At 44.7% G+C, this 16,025-nt stretch overlaps 1 protein-coding gene across 2 annotated transcripts in view; it reads right to left on the reverse strand.

Moving 5' to 3' along the window:
* ATG3 (autophagy related 3) overlaps nucleotides 1–16,025 on the reverse strand; it is a 42,700-nt gene that overhangs the window by 9,552 nt on the left and 17,123 nt on the right. For both annotated transcript variants that reach the window (XM_074983548.1, XM_074983547.1), the window contains exons 5-10: nucleotides 14,740–14,847; nucleotides 13,009–13,058; nucleotides 11,896–11,974; nucleotides 11,315–11,349; nucleotides 10,845–11,000; nucleotides 9,891–10,018 (exon numbers count right to left, since the gene is read on the reverse strand). In XM_074983548.1, coding sequence (XP_074839649.1) covers nucleotides 9,891–10,018; nucleotides 10,845–11,000; nucleotides 11,315–11,349; nucleotides 11,896–11,974; nucleotides 13,009–13,058; nucleotides 14,740–14,847 — 556 coding nt within the window. The remainder of the gene's footprint in view (nucleotides 1–9,890; nucleotides 10,019–10,844; nucleotides 11,001–11,314; nucleotides 11,350–11,895; nucleotides 11,975–13,008; nucleotides 13,059–14,739; nucleotides 14,848–16,025) is intronic.

Consider the following 16,025-nt stretch of genomic DNA (forward strand, 5'->3'; position numbering starts at 1 on the left):
TGAATTTGGATGCTGAAAGTAGGTCTAAATCATGCACAGGGCTGGTGATTCCCCGCGGCCCCCGTTTCTTAGAACTCACTGGGATATAAGATACCCAGTTCAATTCCCTACCTCTGCCTGATGTGGTGAAGGAATTAAAATTTAGGTCTCCCACACTATAAGAGAGTACCCTAAGTAATTAAGGAAGCATAGACTTGAACTTGGCTCTCTCACATCTCAGATGCATGCCCTAAAACTCCCAGGCTACATAGACTCATCCTCTCTGATGCAGTTACTGTTCAGTTCCTACTTCTGCAAATTTGTGGATCAGCATTTATTATTAAGGTACTGACTAAATGGCATCCAACTTACTGGCCTCCTGTTACCCATAAAATGGTTGCCTAAACAACTTGTGAAACAAAGTGTTCTATTCAACCAAGATTAAGCGATGATTCAATAAGTGGTTAGCGTGCAGCTTGTCACAGCATCCCTTTTTCAGTTCCTCTCCTTGAAAACAGAATATGGTAGCAATACGTATGACGGAGAAACTGCTGAGCAAGCAGGCTACCACAGAATTCTGACCCAAAAGATACTTTCCCAGCTGCAAGCATAGCTCCACACACACCACATTGCACAATCTATGGGTGGGCAAGGAAATGACAGGGATGAGAGAGGAGAGGAAAGACTGGAACCTCTCTCATCACTTTTAACTCCTACTGTTTCTATCTGAAATATGTGCAGCAGCATGGAATCCAAAAAGCCCTTTAAACCACCAGAGTTAAGTGAGCTAATGGGCAATTCCCACTCAGAGCAGACACCTTCCACCCCACAACCCTCAGACCTCCCAAAAAAAAAAATCAAGTAATTCCACACCACTTAATTCATGGAGCATAAGGTCAGAATAGACCACTATGATCATCTGTTCTGGTCTCCTCCACATTGCAGGCCACAGAGACTCATCTATCCCAGGTTGAGTCTACACTACAAAATAAAAATCAAATTTATTAATATTGATTTTGTAACTATGGAATTTATAAATTTGATTTTGACTATCTTCACCTCTCAACGTGCTCCTCACGAAGTCGATTTATCGCTGCCACACTCAATTGGCAAACAATGACTGCTGCAGTAGTACATTGTGGGAACCTATCTAAGGTGACAATCCATCCCGTTTTTGGCAGGACAGGCCCGTACTTGGGCATCAGAAAGGTGTCCCAATTTATTTTAACAAAGGGGCACCCTCGCCTGCCTGGGGTCCCTCAGCTTCCCCCAGCTCCAGGGGAGCAGCTGCCCACAGCCCCCTCCCTGCTGCACTACAGCCACCCTCCGCAGCAGGCCCCTGCCCACCCCCCCTCCCCCGCCACCTTCCATGTGTCTGTGGCTCAGGCTGGTCAGACAGCTGGGGATCCACTCCCCCCGCCAATACCTCCCTGTCTCGTATTCGGGACAGGGAGATATGGTCACCCTAAACCTATCCGACAGTTCCCTCATACTCATAGCATTCTGGGTATGTTTAATGGTGTTTGACATTATCTTCCCACATTGCATTGTCCTCCTTCCCCTCCTGTGTTAAGCAAATGTCCATTTTTCCTGTCAGAAGGAAGGAAAAGGTAGGGCATCCAGTCCTTCCTCTCTTACCCCTGTCATTTCCTTGCCCACCCATAATCTTTCTTCTGTAACTGAATTATCAAGGATTTCATAAAAATCAGCAAGAGCATGTCTTCTCAACTGGCCATCCACTGACTGCCGTCACTACCATTATTGCAGCTGATCCCCGAAAATAGCACAGGGACCCTGAAAAGCTTGATAGTGAAGATTTTGAAAAAAAGACAGTTGCTGAGGAGAAGGTATTTGGCTTCCCTGTTCATTATACAGCTTCTGTGCACAGTCTGTGTTCTCAACAGGCCATCCACTTTCTCCCCAATGTGATTGCATGCGATCCCTGAAACTAACACAGGACAGACTGTATTCTCAAAGTTAGAAGAAACAAGATAGAAAAGTCTAGGCAAAAAAACCTTTTGCCTTCCCTCTTCGCTACACAGACATTGCCAACACGGGGCACAACAGCGAAATCTCATACACTGAACTTACACCAGAAGCAGGAATATCAACTGGCCCTCCACCCACTGTTCCCTGTGTTCTGGGGGATCAAAGCATGAAGAAACAGGATACAAAAGGCTGGGAAAAAGATTTTATAACTGAAATATCAAAGATTTTCCAAAACGCTGCAGGTGTCTGCAATGGGCAGCAAGCCCCCGAAAAGAAAATTTTTTTGGGGTGAGGGGAAGCCCTGTGGTCTGCAGCTGTGGAGTTGACTGAAAAGTTCTACTGCCCCTGAAAATCTCAGCCATTGGAGGAGAACTCCCTTGGTGGCATCAAGCCCCACAGGGCCATTGCTAGGACATGGGGGAGTTTCAGTGGGGTGGGCCATCTGATGTTGTCCCCCTGAATGTTGGCTGCTGGGGAGACTTCCCCCCAGCAGCAGAAAGACCCCAAAATAGTTAGGGTGGTGGGCCAGTTGAAGTAATCCCCCCTGTGCTGCAGAAAGGCTCCGAACATAAATTTAGGGTGGTGGGCCAGTTGAAGTAATGTCCCCAAATATCTTAGCCACTGGGGAGACTTCCCCCAAGCGTCCGCAAGCCCCTGAAGTTCTTTCCCTCACTTGGTTCTCTAACCACATGCAAGCCAGGGCATGGTGTTACCTGGCAGCACCAAATGGCAGGCACATCCTTTTACTGGGTTAGAGGATAGCCACAAGATGTGTTTTAGTGCACGATACACCCCGACTGTGGGGGGAGGGAGAAGGGGCACGCACAAATGTAAACCACTGAGAAGAAGTTTTTCAGCTTCTTAAGCAAGCAAGATCTCCACAACAGCCTTGCTGCCACGTGGTGCATCGGGGTGGCAGCTGGTGCCAGTAGCGCAGAAAAAAATACCAAGTGTAGAGACAGAACTATGAACTCCATGCTGAGGCTATTTGTAATGGGTAGATGCACTCACAGCACTAATAGCAAAGAAAGAACGGAAGACATTTCTCAGGCTGTCAAACAAACATGAGCCCACAGCCACCGGCTTGCTGGTCCTGATCTGAAATTCATGGTCTTCCTGTTGCCTAATTTGTGCACACCTGGAGAGCAGCAGCCGGAGCAGAGCATTGGGGGGCACTGTGGATTACATAGAGACCCCTATGGAGGCTAATAAATTCAAATTTTAAAGACGTGGTGCTTCTAAACTGGCCTTTAATCGAACTTTTGAACTCGAGCTTGATGGTACACCCAGCAGGTACCGATATTATGATATTGATGTTAGTGCTCCTTAAATCAAACTAATGGCACTTACAGTGAAGAAAAATCACATGGTAATATCACGCTAACTGCCTTAAATTTGAATTTATCTTGTAGCATAGATGCAGCCTTATACCTCAATTATGATTTAAAAAATGTAATCTGATGGTTCTGAAGCCCTAGCCAGCTCCCTCTCTCCCCAGGGTGTCAGGTGAGATGGCAAAGAACTGCATACTAAACAAGCAACAACTGCCCATATCCCACTTTTCTGGCCCCTCTGGGAGAACATTTACTTAACTAAAACCTTTATATACATTCCAAAGTCTGTAGCTGTCTTAGCAACATCAAAAGCAGCTAGTCAATTTACTAGATTCAGCAATAGTTATCTGCCCCCTCCATACCTGGAACGTACACTAAGACCTGTACTATCTGTATCAAACTCTGGCCTGAAGCCAGACAGACGAGGCTCAGGGAAGATCAAAGCTGGCTAATATACTGGAGCAGTCTTATGGAGTCTCAGCTTTCCCTCTCCAAACTACCATCATACAAAATAGGAAGAGTAGCAATCAGTGATTACGAGCATCAAAATCTCCCTGTTGAGCACAAGATTAAGTCCCTTGACAACAGTGTTGACACTTGGCTCCCTTGGTGGGTGGGTGAATGTAAGGCCGAAAGGTTTACGACAGCATCTACTGGGAGCATTCTCCTGTGATACTCTCTCAGGGGAGAATACTGCCAGTAGATGCTGTCAGGAAATTCTTCCCTCCCTCACTATTCCACAAGAGGTCTCTAGAACCCTGTGAGTGAACGAAATTCAGCTGAAGTAGTAGTTACCTTGTTTGCCACCCTGCCAGAAGGCTCATGCTGGGAGAGCAGGAAGACCAAACACTTCCTCAGCAAGCCATTCAAGTGGGCAGACATGTTAGATTCAGTATACTGTCCATGCCTCAGACTCAACTGCTGGTTGGGATTGCAATTGATAAAATGGAAAAGGGAGGACAACTTTTAATTTACTATCAAAGGCGCAGCACAAGGTATGAAAAAAGGTTAATGTAATCACTCCCATGACTTCTCCCATACTCAGATCATCTCCTTTGCCACATACAGAATGTCTATGCTTATTGTTACAGTGACACCCCACCACAGTTATGCCCCTGTAGTATTTCAGTGTAGACCAGAAGACGCAGCAAATTATGGCTCATGGGCAGCATCCGGCTTGTCAGACCTTTCAGTCTGGCCCCTGAGCTCACTACTGGGGTCAGGACAGCCTTGCCAGCAGCCAGTCCAACTCCTGTACAGTGCAGTGAGCAGTGGTGGCTAGCCCCTCCCTCTGCTTTCTGCCCTCCTCCCTTGCAGCCACAGCCTCCGCTCTCTCCAAGAGGACAGGGCCATGCTTGATTGTTTGGGGAGGCACAACCTTCCCCACCCAGCTCTCCATTTAATTTCAGTACCCAATGTAACCCCTTCAGGGCAAAAAGTTTGCCCACCAGTAGTATAGGTGACATCAGACGTGGCAGCTGGACCAATGGAAGAATTTTTCCAATCAAACTAGGGCCTGTCTACACTACAGCATTAAGCTGATCTATGTTAGGTCAAGTAACGGACACAACAATAATTACCACAGAGACTGACGTCTGCACGAATTTCCTTCAGTAAATGGCACACATCCCCATTGGGAGTGCTTCCATCAACTGAAGAGGAACAGCTGCCCAGGCTTCTCACATCTTTGCCAAGAGCGGGGAAGGGGCAGCTGCCTCACCTCCCTGAGCAGGGAGCTTCCGACCCGCCACCTAGCTGGGTGAGAGGAGCCAGAGGCAGCCAGGCTCCAGCTCAGAAGCAGGCAATAAACTTTCCTGGGGAGGGAGGTCATTCCAAGATTTTGGAAAGTGGTCAAGGGCCACTTTTCTGTGGAGAGAGTTTGGGCTATGGGACAGAGGTTGGGCACAGGAGGTGGTGTGGGTGCAGGGAGGAATTCTGATCTGGTGGAAAGGTTTGGAGGAGGGCAGAATCTGCAAGAGGGTTGTGACCTGGTGCAAACAGGGTGGGCAGGGGATGCTGACTGTTTGGATGGTGACCTGAAGCATGAGAAAGCCTGCATCTGGCACCCCACCCTCTAAGTGGGAGGTGCTTACCTAGGCAGCTCTCAGCCATCAGCTCACTGGGACCCTCAGACAGGCTCCCAGCTGGCCACAGACCAAGGCTGTTGGAAACAGCCGGCTGCCGAGGCCATGTGCCTCTCTGCACCCTGCACCTGGGGGTTTGTAGGGGAGGGGGCACAGAGCACATGCTGCAAGAATCCACAAGCACAGCCCAGGCAGCTCCCATTGGCCAGAGAGCTGTGAGCATTGTCATGGAGGAAAGCACAAAAGCCTTCCCCTTTCCTCCATAGGGTGCCTCTCCGTGCCACACACCCATGGCCCTATCGGCCAGCTACTTTGAGCTGCCTAGGGCTATAGCAGGCTGGAAGCTTGCCTGGAGGTCCTGGTGGACTGGATTTTGTCCACCCCTAATCTAGCTGCCATACTGTCTTGTCCATTTTACAGCTCCAGCATCGAGCTTTGAAACTAACACAAGACTGTAAACAGCTGACGTAGCAATGTGTCACCTTAACTACACAGAGATAAATGCTATGCCTCTGGTGGCAATGGAATTATTGCATCAGTATAGTAAAGCACATACATCAGCAGGACAAGGCTGCACGATTTACACTTGCAAAAAACTAGGTTGATGTAACATAGCTTACATTAACCTGTGCAGTGTGGACAAGGCTAGTTTTTACAGTTTCACGATGGCTCCAGCAAGGTGAAAGCGTTAACTTTGGTTTCAGACAAGCAGGCCTGTTTATCAATGCAACCAGTAGAGCAATAAAAACATCCTTATGTTACTTCATCAGTGGACTACTCTGATACACATTGATTCTGCTGGATGTTAGATACGGCTACTGAAAAAGCCTTTCACTACACTAGAGGCAGAAACCACACAGGAAGTGGCCTAGGGTAAGATTTGACCTAGAGGCCAAGGGGCCAGCATCATACCCCACTACCCCTTCTACTTTCTCTTTGTGGTGCTGTCTCGTGGCAGTAGCATTAATGGCATTGTTTGAAATGACCCACAGGCTGCAGATCCTGTGGCTGCACAGAGGCAGAGACCGTGCTGCTCAGCCACACACCACAAACAGGGACTGAAAGCCATACCACACTCAGTCTCAGACTAAAGCCTACTTGCTATCAAAAACCACCTCTAATTAGCCAGATGTGAGGCATGAACCACAGAAAGTTTAGTGACTAGCCAGCAGAGCAGCTATAGAAGCAATTTAAGCAGGTATTCTTCTTCTCAGGGGCAAGGAAGTAAAAGTCAGTCCTGCAAGTAAGTGTCAACTCTCCCCCCCTCTGTATCTCCTAAGTGCAAAACTGTACAGGGGAGTCCTCTGAGTGGCTGGGGGACTAGGGCTCCTGCAGTATCCCTCTTCACCTAACCCATTTGGATCTGGGGACAGAGTTCACCATCCCAGCAGATAATGGCAACAATTGCTCAAATATGCTAAGATCTGGAGTACACAGGAGGTGGTGGAATTTACTGATCTGTGCGGAGAAGAATCTGAAGGCGCAGCTCCAATCCAGACATTGAAACACAAACATACATTTTAAAGACCACATGGGGCAAAGTAATACACACTGGCAAACGTAATTCCAACCATATATATAAAATTATAGGGACTACTCAGCTGTTACCACTCAAAAGATCTTGGAGGCATTGCACATCTATTCTGAAAGCTTTCACTCAATGTGCAGCAGAAGTAGAAAAAGCAAACATGGGGGATCGTTAACAAAGGGACAGAAAAATACTGTATTGCCTCTAAATAAAACCATGGTATGATCACACCTTGAAGACTATGTGCAGATCTGGTCAACCCACCTCACAAAAAGTTAATTAGAATTGAGAAAGTTTCAGAAAGAGGGAACAAAAATGACTGGGAGTATGGAACAGCTGCCCTATGAGGAGAGGTTAGTAAGACTGGGACTTTTCAGCATGAAAAGGAGATTAAGTGTGGCAAATGATAGAAATCTACAAAATTCTGACTGATGTGGAGAAAATGAATAAAGAGTTACTTACTCCTTCCACATAACACTACAACTAGGGGATCACCAAATGAATTAATAGGTAGCGGATTTAAAAAAAACAAAAAAGGTTTTTTCTTCCTCCCCCCACACAAGCTGGAAACTGCTTGTCAGAGGATGTGGACAAAGCCCAGGCTATCACAGTTTAAAAAAAAAAAATAAAAAGAGCCGGAAAAATTCATGGAGGATAGGTACATCAATGGCTATGAACAAGGATGGGACCCCAGTCCCTGTTTGCCAGAAGCTGGGAATGGGCAAGAGGGGATGATCACTTCACGATTACATGTTCTGTTCATTCCTCTGAGGGATATGATATTGACCACTGTCAAAAGATAGGACACACGGCTAGATGGATCTTTGGTCTGACCCTAAATGGACAGCCTTATGGGCCTGAGGGATGACCACATCAGGAACATGCAGCAGACCTTCACCAAGCATACCAGAAGATAAGGGAGTTGGAGAGTTGTGATTCTGCACCACAAACATGTTGCTTCTTCAATGAGCTGCATTCGGTTCTCTGCAGTAATCCCACCATTACCCCCAAACTCACAGTGGAGACCCCAGTGGAGTCCGAGTCCAGAGCAGAAGTCATTTACTTGAGCTCCGCATGTGCAAGTAATCAATCCTACCACTTCCACAGTGGACTAACTGGAAGCAGTCTGGCAGCATAAGCTCCTCAAAAGCAAGTGCAACTGTTCTCCACTATCAGAGTCTCATTTTAGTGCTGCTGTGTTTCAGGTCTAGGGAAAACTCTGCACACAGTTCTGGGAAAATGATCTCCTGTGTTCAAAAGCTCTGCAGCCACTGATCCTCCCCCAATAACTGCACAACTGCAATCCCATCAGCAAGTGCTTGTTTTCTAGTACCAGAAATGGTGCTCCACCACATTCAGCTATTGCGTGACTGTCTTACTCTCTCAGATGATTATGCTGTCCCCATTACAGCACTTCCCCAAGGACATCTTGTCCATGTTGCAGCCACCCATAATCAGAGGCTTCCCAGGACACTTCTATTCTGCAAGCTTCCTCCAGGTACTCTTTCTACTGCCACGAATGGGGAATCCCAGCTGCATATTTCTTGCTAAAGCCAGATTCTTCAGTCACCCTAGCTAGCTTAATACCTCTTCTTCCTCTCTCCTTACACTTTCCAGTTAGCCCCATTCTGCCTCCCAGCCAGCCTGCATATAACCTCTGCTTCCTTTGCCCCATAGGCATCTGCCTTAATCTGAGTTACATGTATCTTTAGTTGTAATAATGGGGGGGTCTCAACCGAGTATGCCCATGGGGTACTTAGGGCAGCAGACTCCATTCAAAGATTGCAGACTCCACTCAAAGATTGATCACTAAACTGGACACTTTCAGGAAGCCTCTTGAATTTATACCTTGACTAACAGCTGTACAACTCTATAAAAGGCAGGACCTCAAGTGAAAGCATGATCCTGTTCCGTGAATAGCCAACAACTGTCGAAGCAATTCTAGAGCTCATAATTAGAAAATTGGAAGACCTAACAGTAAGTAATTCTAACCAAACAGGCAAAAATTGAGTTTCTTCACATGTAAGCATCTAAGCATAGCTGTCTGCCACCTTCTGGAGTTCATGTGAAAATACATGTGTGTGACTGATTTTCTGACTGCCGTAGACCCTGACAATGTGGAGGTTGTGCTCTTCTGCAACTCTGCATTAGTCAGATTTCACATAACTCGGGGGAGCCAAGAAACTGGCTAGCACAGCTCCTGTGAGTGGCGGACAGCTGAGAACCTGACTGGGAAACAGCTCCTGTTAGGGGTGGTAGCCTGACTCTCCCCACCCCTGACAAGGGCAGGGAGGCAGCCACCCCTGACAGAAGCCAAGAAACCGACCAGTGCAGTAGCCGTAGTTCTGGTTAGTTTACCTGCTCCTGAGAGTGGAGGGGAACTGGTGCCTGGCTCTGGGGTGCCCACGATGCACAGGAGCCAGGAAACTGAACAGCGCTGCAACTCGAGTGCACCTTGGGGCAGGGGGCTGGACTCGATGGCCCCTCGAGGTCCCTTCCAGTCCTAGTGTTCTATTATTCTATCTCAGAGGTCTACTGTAATGCACAAAAACAACCTCTAGTAGCTTTCAAAATACAAGCTGTTTTTGGTAAATAGTCTACCATTGCAGAAGATCATGGTAGAATTGAATAAAAATGTTTTTGCAGACAAAAGATCAGAACTAGAAGAGCCTGATTCAGAATGTTGAACAGAGTTTTGTGATACTTCTACAAAACAGAGGTACAAAGGAAAAAAAACTAACATTCTCTTAATGCACATCTTGCACCAAATACTGGGATGACTGCTTAATCAACAGGTGACTTTTCTTCCCCCTGCAAAAGTTAACAGTTCAGGCAGACAGCTGCAAACAAGAGTCCAGGAAATAGGAATTTATGATTGATAAATCATCAACAAATGGACAAAAGGCAATTTTAATTATAATGAGATTTACACAACACATGCACAAGCTGGGTTCAGTAAGGAAACCCTGAACATACCTGCATGGATGAACTGAACACATGGGTGGTGGAGGAAGATGGGGATGATTTTCAATTGTCACTGTTTTCTTGACATGATCTTGACTAATATCCTCATACATGTGGTCCACCGTCAAAGGCTGCCGTTGCTGAAAAGAAATGTGTAGCAGTCAAAGTGTCACACATATTGAACTGTTTCTTACTATACAAAGGGCTTGTCTACACAAGCCCCTTCTTCCAAGGGGGCATGTAAATGAGCCCGATCAGTGAATAACAATGAGGTGCTGCACTGCATATGCAGCACCTCATTAGCTTAACTCCTGCCATGTGAATGTCAAAGCTGCTAACTTCGAAGTGGCAGCAAGCAGTGTAGCTGCGGGCACTTGGGGGCTAGTGTAGAGGAGGCCAAAGTGTAAAAGCACTAAAATGGCATTTATAGGTATATATCCCACCTTTGCAAAAGGAACCCCTCAGAGCAGACATAATACTGCACTGTACCTTGTGATAGTACACAGGGATTCTCTGAACTAGTGGTTCCAGGGAATCTAGGTAGTTCTAAACTGAGGCTTAGATCATTAAACTAAACTTACAAAATTCCACGGTCTTAAGGGGAAGAATGCTTCCTTACTAAATTGTCCTGATGCCTGTGTACACTTTAGTGTATTGCCTTACTGACACCAGATTTACTGGTTTTCAGTCTTGTTTACACTCCAGAGCCAACAGCTTCGAGAACTAGAATCTTTGCCTTCCTGTGCACTCTTCACAACTGCTTACCAAGATCACACTTACACTGCCACTCAAGATATGGTAAGCTTGCTTGTACTTATTCTCTTGGGCCCAGTAAACCATGGTTGAAGTCCTGGCTTTACATTCTTCTCCTCACTTAATAAACATTAAAGTTATAGTAACAAACTGACCTTGCTACCATTACTGATGTATCTTACAACTGGGCGGGGGGGGAAGTAATGGCTGTACCTCATCATATCCAAATAACCACAGCCTTGGAGTCTGATAGTATTTATCATAAGTGATATAGAGGTCATAAGTTCTGGTCTGCAGGATGGCGTCTTCCCCTCCGACATCAGCTTTAGCTTTGCTAGCTTCTGTTATTTTTCTTGTATCAAGAGTTGCCTGATGGTCAAGATTTAAGATAAATAAAAGTCAATGACCGTTATTTTAAAAAACACCCACACACTTAAGTAACAATATTCTTCCATCTACATTTGCCCCCAACTTGAATAGGTATCTGAAGACCACAGTAACTGACACATTGATCAAAGTACAACACTGGTTTATAATAAGGAACAGTGCTTTTAAAAGTTTCTTAGCAAATGCATTTTTTTTAAAAAAAAAGCATATTAGCCATTTGGTAGATGTTTCACCAGTTTGAGCAAAAGGTAGAAAGGTGTTAATACTGTTGAGGAGATGAAAAACAGTTTACTCACATCATCTGCCTCCAACAGACCACTCTCTTCATATTCTGAAAGGAAAGAATGTCTACAAGTTCACGCCAAGCTTTTAATTAGTTATCAGAAGCTTAAATACCAACTAAGCATGCTTCCATAAGATCTATAAGCATATAATATACATGCTTTATACTAGGAAGCTTCCTAATTTTTCAGCACCGTTACACTATATCTAGACCCACTCATACTGTAAATCTGACAGATTGACTACTATGTAGCTTCACAAGCACTCATATTGAAGCCTCTAAGAAGTCTGCATTTCTCACCAGCTGAGTTTCAGAAACTGAAGTTTGCGTGCTAAACAGCCACATTGAGCCACCATGCCAGATCTGTCTATTTTACTACCTATTGGCTGAATTTTTTGGTTATTAACAATTATGCATTCCAGTGAAGTTAATGGAATTGCAGTGTTATAAGCCCAATGTGAAGTGAGAATCACACCCAATGTGGGCCTGTTAATAGGCATTATATGGAAACAAGCAGTAGTCCTTTCCTGAAGTGTGCTGTACTAGTTACACGGCTGAAATAAAGTGCATCCTATCCGACTTAAAGGGTAATACCTTCCATGTCAGCTGCTTCCCCTTCATCATCTTCATCATCCTCACAGGAGCCTGCATGTTCTGGTAGTTTTATACTGTCCTTTTAAGTTAAATTGAAAGCAAGTGAGAACAATACTTTAAAGACACCTGGGTTTAAGAGATGTGCTGTGCAGTTTATCTGCCTTGGAAAAGCTATTTACAAATGAGTGTACACTGCACCTTTCTAATCCAGCACCCTTTGGACCTGGCCGTTGCGAAACAAGAGAATTTGCCAGACCACGGGCTTAGACATTTAGGGGTAAAAGAGAGCTGAACAGCATGCAGCACTGAGAGACAGGACTGGCGGCTGTAAACAAACGTCATGGAACCACAGGGAACTTGGCCACACCCATGAGAAATGGTTATCAAGCTAACTAAAATCATGCTGGATTACTGATATTGCTGGACGAAAGAATGCTGGATTAGAAAGAGTCAACCTGTATTTTCCATTTATTCCTACGAAGCCAATCAACATAAAGAAGAATATTGATAATCAAATTTAGTAGTATAGTCTCACATCTTTATGTTCAAAATTCCTGAACATTATGAGATTCTGTATGTATTCACTTGTTTCCGGATCAATTTTGCTCAGGCTCAAAGTCAAAGAGGACTTCTCTAACTCAAACTCAAATTTCGCACAAGTTGTGGGAGATGGTAACCAGGTGGCAGGTTTGCAGGAGCCAGGAGTGGTAACCAAATGGGAGCCAGGAACCAAGTGGCAGCCTGGCTCCCAGCTCCCCACCACTGGCAAGAGCCAGGTGAGGCTTCTCCCTGGCTCCTTAGCTGGGGGAAGCTGAGGAGATACCACACCACCACGGCTGTCTGCCCCTCGAGCTGGGGGAAAGCTGGGGAGCTGCTGCGGTGGGGTTTCTCCCCTGCTTCCCCCAGCTGTGGGGCTGGAGTGCTTTCAATTTGCACCCAGCTTGTGTTAATGTAAGTTAAGCACAAATTGAAATCGCACATACCAGAGAATTACTGTATTGGTCTTTTAGACACGGAATTAGCTCACATGGCTGTGTAGGGACACTAGCTCAGATACCTATTTTACTTCAACCTTCCTACACGATAAGTCAATATTAACAAGCTAATAAATACCTTGCTCTCCAGTGTGATCTCCTTAACTGCTTCTGTCCCGCCTGTACTACCTGTTGATTGAACATCAACACTGAAAACAGTCAAAATTAGAAGAGTGCTTCTTTATTGACAGAATGGCACAAATGGCTCAGAAAGCAGCACGACCCTTACAACTGCATTTTCACAAAATAATTTTAGAAACCTAAAGGATGTGTTATTCAGAGCTGGACAAAGACTATCCCTCCCACAAGTAGGTGATGTAGGCTGGTACAGAGTAATTACACAGTGCAGACTTATGAGACGTGAATTTTGATACAGGAGCTTCTGCACAAGTAACGATCAGGGAGCAGTAATTTAACTGATGAAAGATATTCTTCCCACTCCAAGAGATGTATACACACTAGCAGTAATACTGCTACTCCTGAACCACCATGTGGTCAATCTAATGCCTAATTGCTAACTTGTTAAGAGCTTACTACTAACTACTCCTGAACGCTACCTTACTCGGAGTAACATCAAGTACACCAAAGCAAGGTACACTCCAAGAACAATAATTTAAGTTTGTGGCAAGAACTACTATGCACTCAAAGCATCCTGTACTGGACTGTGGTTGAAAAAAAAATGCCTCCTTAGACAAATATGTCCATAGTACCATAACGTATATAATAATTCAATGAAGATTATGTTTTAAAAGGAGCAGTTTGCCATTGTTAATTAGCATTAGAAGATGGCCTGATGCTCTAGCTACACCAGAGAGTTCTGTGCCACTGTACACTCTAGCTTACCCACTCAAAGCTGACAGAAAAGAGCTCTTCCATTGGCTTAATTACACCAGTCCTGGGAATGGTGATAATTGGCTGAGGAAGACATGCACTCCCACCTTCAAGAGCTATTCTCAAAACACCCTCATCTTGGAATTTAAGGCTGTGCTGAAACAATCATCCACTTTCAAAAGGAAAACTGAAAAGAGCATGCTGTGGAAGAGATTTTGCTCGGCACTTTGGAGTGAGGTTGACTACATGGTAGAGTCAGGTGAGCAGTTATGTTTAGTTCTTGAATTTTCCCTTAATGGTAACAAAGACATCCACTTATCCAAGATGTCTGCCTCTCTGACTACAGCTTTCAGATTCTTGTGAACCTATTTTCTGTAGTTAACTACAGTTTTAAGATGTCAATTAATCTAAGGGCCCTTGAATATCAATGCCACAGGTACCTTCCAGTACAAACACTGACCCTCTGATGTCTTATTCTAGCAGCTCATCTAAAGTGGGGTGATATCACAGTTGGTATCACTTCCTAACTGAGCTACAGTCTTAACTGTTGCACATCTCATACTTAAAAGTCACTGACAAAAGAGGTCAGTATGCCAAAAAAATTGAAGGGAATGGTGCTTTGATTTCACTCACTCTCTTTTGTCACAAGTTAGGTTCCCTGCACATGGGATATTTTCCTTAGCAAATAGAGTAATATCCATCTCTATAGTGTTTCTCAAAGGACGTAAAGCACTTAGCACGCATATCTCTGAGGTATTTTCTTACTTCACAAATAGAAGCAGGTATAGATAAGGTAAGCAACTTGCTAATGTCACACAAATTGAGTAAACATTTAACTGGGAACGTAATTCAGTTCTCTCAATCTATCTATTAGGACACAACACACCTGCAGAAAATTACTCTTAAAACTGTAATGTCTACTAAGAGTCAAGGTCTTTTATATCAGCAGTAACAAGTACAAGAACAAGAAATCAAATACCTGCATGGTGAAATGTGTCTACCCATCCCCCATCACCATCATCTTCTTCTATAATTGCTTCCAGTTCATCAGAATACTCCATCTGTTTACACCGCTTGTAGCATGGCACTGTAAAGATCAGCAATCTCTTACATAGAATACTACTAGATAAAGCAGAGATATTTACACCGCAGAATTCCTATTTGCTCTTCATGGTACCAGGTTACAAATACAAATGTAGACAATTTTAGTACATTATTATTTTCATGTGCAGGAAAAGGCAACACAATATTTGGACTCTAGTTAAAGAGCTGGTACATTCCAGGCCAAGGTCAAACAAGCATCTCACATTTTTCCTGTCACCTGTTGTATCTCAATGCTGACTTAAGGATCAGAAGAAAGTTAGTCTCTCCAGGTTTTTGGAGACTGCCAACCATCTGGTGGTATCTGGGAGCTACCCATCAATTTATTTCATGAATGTCACTGAAAAGCTTCTAGTCACTGCAGATCTTGCCTGAATTTGAACATGCAACTTTTACTGGGTGTCTGCTGGTCAGATGTCAATGTAAAGTAAATGAGTCATGTAACACAGGGGTAGCCGAGTTAGTCTGTATCTTCAAAAACAAGTAGTCCTGTGGCTCCTTATAGACTAAACAGATATTTTGGAGCATAAGCTTTCGTGGGCAAAGATGAAAGACACTTTCTTTGCCCACAAGCTCCAAAATATCTGTTAGTCTATAAGGTGCCACAGGACTACTTCTTGGTTTTGAGTCATGTAAGTGACAGATCAGTTGGTCACCTGGAGAACTGCTGTTAACAGGAACATAGTTACTCAACAAGATACGTTTGTGATCATATGCATATTCAAACATTCATGCTGTGCTTGCTAAAATAAAGCTCTGTACTCAATAGAAATTTGGCTGGCATACTTTTTGTCAGCAGGCAGTGGGAAAAACAACCCCAACCAGCACCAACGTAAGTTTTCCCAACAAAAGCATTGGTGTAGACAGTGCAAGGTCAGTCGGAGAGTGTCTCCTGCTAACACAGATACTGTTTCTCCTGGGGGTGGTTTAATTATGCTGGCAGCAGAGCTCTTCCACTGGCATAGAGCAACTACACAGGAGACCCTATAGTGGCACAGCAAAAAAGACTGCATATCTGATTTTAGTAAAAACTGACAGTTTCATTGGCAGCAAGATGATGCCTGAATCACTCAAACCCAGCCCTGGAGAAGACAATTGGTGCACGAGAGCTACGCTTCGTAAGCTGACTGTAGACATTTCACAAAAAACAAGACACGGGGGCTG

Source organism: Carettochelys insculpta, chromosome 1 (assembly GCF_033958435.1).
Source record: "Carettochelys insculpta isolate YL-2023 chromosome 1, ASM3395843v1, whole genome shotgun sequence".
NCBI classification, from domain to species: domain Eukaryota; kingdom Metazoa; phylum Chordata; order Testudines; family Carettochelyidae; genus Carettochelys; species Carettochelys insculpta.